This window comes from Cucurbita moschata, unplaced genomic scaffold, assembly GCF_002738365.1.
Source record: "Cucurbita moschata cultivar Rifu unplaced genomic scaffold, Cmos_1.0 Cmo_Scf00044, whole genome shotgun sequence".
NCBI lineage: Eukaryota > Viridiplantae > Streptophyta > Magnoliopsida > Cucurbitales > Cucurbitaceae > Cucurbita > Cucurbita moschata.
This window is the reverse complement of record NW_019268560.1, coordinates 159,248-167,745: the sequence shown is the minus strand read 5'-3', so window position 1 is coordinate 167,745 and position 8,498 is coordinate 159,248. Positions and strand designations below refer to the sequence as shown.

The following is an 8,498-nucleotide window of genomic DNA, read 5'->3' as shown; positions in this document are numbered from 1 at the left end:
TCCATCTAAAAGAAATTAAAGGTAATTTTGATGATTAATTAATTTACTTAGTTAGTAACTAAATTGTTATCAATATGTTTTATTAATTATCTTTCTGGTATGTTTTAAGTTTTATTGGCAATGGTTTCTAGTCTCATATGCTAGGATTTCGTGATCTAGTTAATCTTAAGCTTTATCTTTATGCTTTGTTCATGTTTATTACAAATTATGAACACGTATGTAAGACTCGCTATCAGTTAAATACAGGCTTGTCTGCTAAACTCTTTGGTGGCCTAAAATAGCACACAATATGACAGTCAAGAATAATCATTTTTCTTAACTTAGCACACAATAGGTCGGTTAGGAATTACACATATCATATCATAACCAGTTCATAAACATAAACTAAGTCATACGACATAAATAATGTTTGTAAATTCATAGCATATTCAAATCTTATGTATGCATTCACAAACGTTTATAAGCTCCTAATCACATGTTCGACATACTTTCTATATGTCAAACAAGTTTCTTTAAGGGGCTTCCATATGCTACTTGGACACTAACTCCTTTTCTCTAATAATTTAGTTGAAATTTTATTTATTTATTTATTAATTATAATACGATCCCAAGAGGAGAACAGCCAATTGGCGCGTACGCAGGGTAAAACATGTATTCAACGACGTCGTTTAGCCCTTCCGCCTCCAATACTGCAACTCTCCTTCCCTTTGTTCTTCGTGCATATATAACGCTGCGATTTAATCTTTGTCTCAATTCGATCGGAGCGAAGTGGATCAATTCACCATTTGACCTCTTCGGGATTCTTTCAGGTATTCTCTAAACTATCGCCTTCGGTTTTTCGTTTCTTTCACTGATCTTCATCCACCGCAGTTCTTCCCTTTCCTTTACATTTGCTTATTTTTATTTTAGGGTTTTACCGCTCATTCACTTTTCCATTTCTCAATATGTTTAGATTGCTAAGTTCGTGATTCTTTGGCCGCTTAAACCGCTTATTCTGAAATAATTCCATCTTTTTGCTGATTTGTTCCGCGACATTTGTGCGCGAGCAGGAGAAGTACGTGGTTTCCCTGACTCCCAACTTGTTTACCCGAAAGTTTTGTTTCATTTGTCGATTTTGAGAGTAGTCTTTTGCCGTTTATTATGGTTTATTGGAAGTGAATCCTTGTCAACGCTTCAACGTATGAAAAGGGAATGCTGTGTGTATGGTCGTAAGCCGTTGAGGCAATTATTTGGGACATTTAATTGCAAAGGCTTCGAAGAATATTCGAGAAGGAAACGGGGATTGGTTCAGTCTTGCAGTTTAACAAAAGTTATTTTTGTTTTCCTGTGATCTCCTGGTGGATGTACTTGTATTGTGATTATTTTTTGCTATTTCACTGAAAAGGTTCTGTCGGTTTTTATTATTTATTTATAATTTTATGTCCGGTTATGATGGTTTTTGGTTATGGCGGCTTACTGTAATAGCCCTCTTCATTGTGGAAAGCAGTACTTCGGAAGTGGTTTTTATTTTGTTCATTGCTGCTTTCCACAAAAACATATTCGACCAATCAAGTGTCCATACTAGATTCAAAATAATCTTACGGAAAGTCCTCTCCGTTTGACCACTTCTATGTTTGTGGGTGCCTCCAATCGTCGTATCTTGTTTACTGCATTATTGTTGGTGTCTTGCTGCCATAATCTCATTCTCAGGTGGTTAATGAAGGATTTTTTTAAAATGTAATTTTTTCAAACAAACAAACAAACAAACTACGTGTATGCATTTATAGTTTTTTGAATTAGAGCTTTTATGTTGTTTCTACTCTCTTTGTGATTTTATAATGGTAGGAAGTTGATATTCAAGGGTTGATTTTTCTTTAAAGGATTGTTGAGCCAATTTGGAACATCGAAAGACTATTTCAAGTGTATGATGATAGGATCTGGGAATAACTTAAATCGAGGAAGTGCATTTATACCATCAAATATGCCATCCTTGCCCCAATGCTTACCGTTGGAGCCCATTACATTAGGCAATCAAAAAATTTCATGTTCAGGGGAGCTGAAAAAAGCTCTAGGTGTTTCTTCTGGAAATGGATTGGAGGACCGTCCTTTTGGAGTAGTACATCTGAAACGTCAACCTCCGGTGGCTTCAAAGGAGATGAAGCATTTTAAGGATAGCGTGCAAGATTCATCAAGAAGGGCCAGGTATATTTTTTTTCATCTTTATAATTTTTGTATAACAATTCCATTGAAGATGTTTTTTTTTTTTACATATTTTTTTAGTGAATAATTGAGTTTTCATTGATAGAAAATGAAAAAAGGACAAAAGAAGTGGGACCTCACAGAAGGAGGTAACTAAAAAAAGGACATCAATTCAAGTAAAATAAGACTTAACAGATGGTTACGAAATGATTTAGCCACTTAGCCACTACTCCACAGGTAAATTGAACTTAATAAGAGCCCAAAGCTCACTTGAAGACCTTCCAAGCCCTCCAAAAACTCTGTTATACCGCTCTCCCCGAAGACTACAAAATAATCCACTCTCGGCCTGTCACAAAATCATTACTTTCTCATCAAAAGGAGGGTGGAGAAGTAACTCTTTGATCATCTTTCTACAACCCCTATGTCTAGTTAGGTTCAAGCCAAATTCCATAAATGCCCCTAGCTCTAGAGGATATGATCAAGGTACTCAACTACCCGCCTATAAAGAATGCAACATTGCAACCCAATCAAATTGGCCAACTTCCTTGAAACCCTATCTAAGGTGTTAACCTTTCTAAGGGAAATTTGCCAGATAAAAAACTTAATTGTCTTTGAATTTTTTACCTTCCACAACGAGGCAAAGACACCACTTGAGGACGAGGGATTAACCAAGAAAAGAAATAAGGATTTACAAAAAAAGCCCTTGGAAGAACAGAGAGTCCAAAGATGAACACCCATTCCCCTGGACTGTAGCAAAACTCCCCAATCAACGAGAGAACAACATATGATATTTCCCAATGGACAAAGCACGTCAAAACTCAAAAAAGAGTGAAGGAAAAGCGAGAATTAGGCAACATCTTTGCCATTGAGTGATTCCTCATCGAGGATAAGTGAGAAATTAGGGAATTGAGAGCAGATGGGGCCATCCCCTGACAACTTATCCTCCCCAAAAATACAATATCTCATCACCCTTTGAACACTAGACAAACCAAAACAAACTAATAAGCCCCTCAGCTTTCCAAGGGTTTTTAAATGTGCCTTTAGCTTCTTCTCCAATCCATTCAAGAGGAAGAGGCTAATATTTGCTCACAATAACCTTATGTCATATGGAGTTAGACTCATGGTAGAAACACCAAAGCCATTTAACTAAAAGGGCTCTATTTCAAGTCCTTTAATTTCCTATATCCAAACCCCCTCAGATCTAGTTTTGCCACCATCTCCCATTTAACTAAATGTGATACTCTTCCTTCCTCAATCCCTCTCCAAAGGAAGTCTCTCGTAATCATCTCTAAGAATTTATTCACAAACACAAGAATTCTGAAAAGGGACATGTGATACCTCGAAATGCTGCTCAACACAAATTGAATGAGAGGAAATCTTCCCTGTTTCAAAAAGAAACCCTTCTCCTAGGACAATAGCCTCCAATGAAACTTATTCACAATTGAATCCGAGAACATATCATTTTTTGAGGTCCTTATGAGAAATCAGGTGGTGAAAGAGTGACTCAGTCAATGAATTGATTTAATGGTTTTATTGAGGATTTCTCTTTGTTTGACCCTCCCAACCTTAGTTGATGGGAGATTCACTTGGTCTAATAGTAGGTACCAAAGCTTGATTAACAGGTTTTTGTTGTCCAAAGGGTGGAAGAAAGTGTTCCTTAGTGCGAAGCAGTGCTTGGAGTCTAGGAAGACTTCTGACCATTTATCACTTTGTCTAGAGTCAGGGTTTATGTGTTGGGGTCCTTGCCCTTTTAAATTAGAGAAGATGTGGCTGCCCATCCTTCCTTTATGACCTCCTATCTACGTTGGTGGCTGCTCATAGGAGGTGGGAGAATTTCTGCATAATGGGGAAGTTTAGGGCTCTCAAAGGGGTGTTAAGGGATTGGAACAGGGAGGTGTTTGGTTGCAAAGGGGTGTTAAAGGATTGGAATAAGGAGGTGCTTGGTGGCTTCGAATTAAAGGAATAAGAGGTGTTGGGAGACTTAAAAGACTTGAATCATTTGGAGGAGGCGGTAGGGAGGCTGAATGAGTCTGATAAGGAGAAACGTTTAGGTTTAAAAGCCGAGTTTGTGGAACTAATTTGAAAGGATATGAATAGAAAATCTCAGTCAACTGAATCTAAGAACTCTTATGGTTATGCAACTCCCTAGATCACAAATGCTGCAACCCCAAATTAAGATGATTTCATTAAGGAAGAAAATAGGAACATGTTTACCTTGATGTTCAAGATCATGAGTAGAGAAAACTTATTTTCAAACTCACGATTTGAATCATTTGACTTCTTTTAATGTAACTTGAGTGTAACTTTGATTTTTCATACCTAAGGCTCGAGTGCATTTAATGCAATTTCATTTTGTTGTAAACTTGGACAACGTGGGTACAATCCCAAAATCTTCCTTCAAGTTCATATGATACGAATGAGTAAACTATGAGTTGGAGACAAAAAGTGAAGATAGTTGGCTAGGGATTTTAACTGTAACACGACATTTTTCATAGAATGGAAAGTTTGCATATTGTGCATTGGGAAGTCGTTCTTGGCCGACAACTTGAGGGGTTAGGCATTGGTAACATGAAGGTGAGAAACACATCCACGTTCGCTAAATGGCTCGCCAATGAAGCTAACACCTTAAGGTAGAAGCTGACACCGATGGTGGGATCAAAGGCATCTGTCTCGGCTCAGTTTCTTTTATTTTCTCAGTTTATTTAGAATGTGGCGGGGGATGGGAGGGACACTTATTTTTGGGAGGATAAGGGATTGGGAACAAACCCCTTTGCTCTTTGTTTCCTCATTTATTCTAGTTGACCTCTTTTAAAAGTCATTCGGTGGCGTGGATCCTCCCCCGAGTGTGGTCTTTACCTACTTTTTCTTTAGGTCTCCATTGTTTGTTGACCAATGGGAAACGGTGGATGCCATGGCACTTTTATCTTTGCTTAGTTATTTTTGTTTTACTTTGCTTAGTTATTTTTGTTTTAGGCCTAACAGAGTGATACCCACCTTTGGAGTCCTTTCTCTTCCAAAGATTTTTCTTGGAGTCCTTTCTTCCATTGCTTGACCATCCCTCTTTTCTTTTTTCTTTTTTATTTTTTATTTTTTTTGTGGAATGTAAAAGTTTTTAAGATGTTTTTGCATGGAAGAGTTAACACCTTGGATTGTATCCCGGCTAAAGGGTCCTTTTTGGTTGGGTGGCATTGTTGTGTTCTTTGCAGAAAGGTGCGTAATGACCTCGATCATATCCTTTGGTGTTGTGATTTTGCTCAGGCTGTTTGGCATGGTTTCTTTGAAGTATTTGGCTATAGCTAGGATTCATTGAGAAGTTTTTCATCCATCTGCTTTTTCGCAAGAAAGGGTTATTTTTGTGGCAAGCTAGGGCTGTGCTATTTTTTGTGAGGTCTGAGGACGAGAGAAATATCGATTCTTCAGGGGAGAGAATTACATGTAAGACAGTCCATGAGCTAATTGGGCTTTGAGATTGCGTATAATGCCAGAAATCCCATCTCCATGAAAATCTGATGGTGTCTCGGCTGTTCCAGCTTCCCTTGCATGAAATGTTGCCGTATGTTGGTGGCAGTGTATGGCGGCAGCAGCTTTCTGCGTGTTTCATAACTGTTTTTTCCTGTTCTTTTCTTTTCCAGCTGTCCTCACTGTCAACCAAGATTCCCTCTATCTATTTTTTAAAAAGTACTGGTCATTACAATAGGACACCAAACCCCCTCCAAGAATAGCTTAGGGCCGACTCATGGGGCATAAAAGGAGGATTAAAAAGTGAGAGTCACCTACTCAATCTTCTCATTCTCCTACAAAATCACTCCATATCACTTTTCTAGGGGCCTATAAATATTCTTGTTCTATCTCCCACTAGCCATTCTATAAACGTAGGCAGTAATACTGCCACCTTACCTTAGTTTTCTGTCTCCAACTCACTGACTTCCTTCTAACCACCAGAGCAAACTCGATCTTAATAGAGATCCACTCCTCCTTGAAAGCCTCACTTAACCCACCTTCTTCCTCAAGTGCATTCTAAGAATATCCTCCCCAAATGCTCTTGCCTTTTGATCCTCAAATCACTAAAAACCTTGCAATTCTAATCTTTCAGCACTATTTTTAAAGCCCTGAACTTTCTCATAAACCATACCATTCTCATCTGCCTGGCCACATATTTTCAAACATGAACAAACAAAGACCCCAAGAAAGAGACCTAGAATCCAAAAATAAGCACCATTGCCAGAGGTAATTCGAGGGTCTAGAGTTTGTCATGCATTTAGAAAGGCATCCATTCGAACTTTGGATTACTAAAATCAGTCAATTCTACTACAAGCTCTTCTGTTAGACCAGGAAGGGGTGAAGATTTACTGAAGTCCTTATCTAAGTAGTATAACAAGAGACAATGCGACAAACGTCAAGTTAAAGCTGGAATGTGTTCTTATCCACTCCCCTAGTTTTGTTCTTTCTCTTAAGCTGATCTCCGAAAGAGTAACCTGACTTGATTTTTATGCATGAGCTTATCTTTATCTTTGCCGGTGAATTGCAATTAAAGTGAAACATGATCCTTAATGCAATGTGGGAACCTTGAATGAGCATCTTAATAGATTGGGGAAAGATCGGTACATGAAGAGAGAGGGTCTCTTGCTCGTTTTGGAAATTAAGCAGGAATATGAGAGTTTATAAGGATAAGGAATAAGATTGACAGAATTTTGATAGTGCTATCGTTTGATCTAAATTTGTCTGTATTGGTTTTCATTTATTATTTTATTTATTTATTTATTCATGTATACTTATTTTTCCAGGGAAAGAGCAGACATGCTGAGTGAATCCTTGTTCAAGTTGGATAAATATAGGGAAGCCATGAGCTCAAAAAAGCGACAACGCACTGAAATTTCACCAAGTGAGAGACTGGGTGGTGGGAACTTGTCTAAATTGGGAAGCCAGATTCAGAGAAATGGTCATGATGTTGTTATTTATAGATTGGAAGGCAGAGCAAAGAGTGTAGGTTTGAATAAGCGCGCTCGTTCATCCATATCTGATGTTCAGGTTTGTAATATGTGATAATATCCAATATCAGATTTACTCGTCATCTTTTCCCTATTATTTAGGTATTCATATTCAATATGATAATTTGGGGCTTTATTTTGATATTAATAGTCTTCTTTAAACTACGGTGGGTGGGTTAACCTTGTAGTCATTGAAGCTAGTGAAAAAATTGGACTAAAAAGGGGATGAGTTAAAAAATCCATTGTTGTCTTCTACTTAGATTATTGAACTCTTATGTTTTTCCAAATAGTTACATATGGTAAGTGTGTCATTTTTCATCTTCCAATTCTAGCAGCCAGAATCCAGGTTCACCACAATCACAAGTAATACAACCTTCTTAGAGAAGGATAATGATGATGGTTCTCTTCGAAGTGAAGAAAAGACTCGGAAATTGCTTGCTGGAGGAGAGGGATTGGATCAGAAAGTTAAAAAGAAACGATCTGTTGGAGCTGTAGGTTATAGAATTAATAATGGCAATCGAGAAATAAAACGACCTACTCAAACGAAGCTGCATTCTGATTCTAAGTTGCGTTCTTGTGATGCTCAAAGGCACAGGTACCCTCATTCTATTGTATGCTTGATTCAAGATTTCTTATACGAATTGATGATCACACTTAGCATTTCATATAAACTAAGGAGGATACACAAAAATTGCAAGGGGATAAGGTATCTCCTCCTGAGAAATCAAAACGGAGAATCTATGAAAGGACCCCAGCCCATATTAATGAATCTTTTAGGAAACGAAGGAAATTTCTATTGAAATTTAATTCAAGAGGAGACTCTGCACTGTACAATCTCCCAAAAGGTTACTGTCTCTTTGATACTAATATTTGGTTTGGTAAATTGTTTTTGTAGACCAAAATCTTCATCTGGAGTAAATGGAATGAACAGGTTGGATGGTTCTTCCAATCCCACTAGTTCAGATGCCAGTACCATCTCAAAGAATGAACTTGAAAGTTCTTTTCCTTTGAAGGGTCGTACTTATATATTGGAACAGAGGATGCTAAAAGGGAACAATAGGTATGTAGATCTGCTATGATATTTTCATTATCTCAATACTGTGTTGGGTGTGTTTATTATAAGTTTTCTGGTCTAGTTCCTCCTTAATAAAAATTTATGCCACTCAAGATTATAGATTCTTGCATTTGATTTTGAGTGACTTAGAACATTGATTGTCCTTCGTATTTTATTTGGAAATCATGAGTACAGTGGATGGAGTTTAGCAACACTGGAAGTCGAAAGTGCATTTTGAAGTTTTAAACCTTTTTTTTTTTTTTTTTTTTTTTTTTAAA

At 37.4% G+C, this 8,498-nt stretch overlaps 1 protein-coding gene across 1 annotated transcript in view; it reads left to right on the top strand.

The window, feature by feature from the left end:
- The first annotated feature begins 649 nt into the window (after positions 1-649).
- LOC111434027 overlaps positions 650-8,498 on the top strand; it is a 15,712-nt gene continuing 7,863 nt past the window's right edge. The window contains exons 1-5 of the mRNA XM_023071323.1: positions 650-809; positions 1,860-2,181; positions 6,963-7,206; positions 7,499-7,761; positions 8,062-8,226. Coding sequence (XP_022927091.1) covers positions 650-809; positions 1,860-2,181; positions 6,963-7,206; positions 7,499-7,761; positions 8,062-8,226 — 1,154 coding nt within the window. The remainder of the gene's footprint in view (positions 810-1,859; positions 2,182-6,962; positions 7,207-7,498; positions 7,762-8,061; positions 8,227-8,498) is intronic.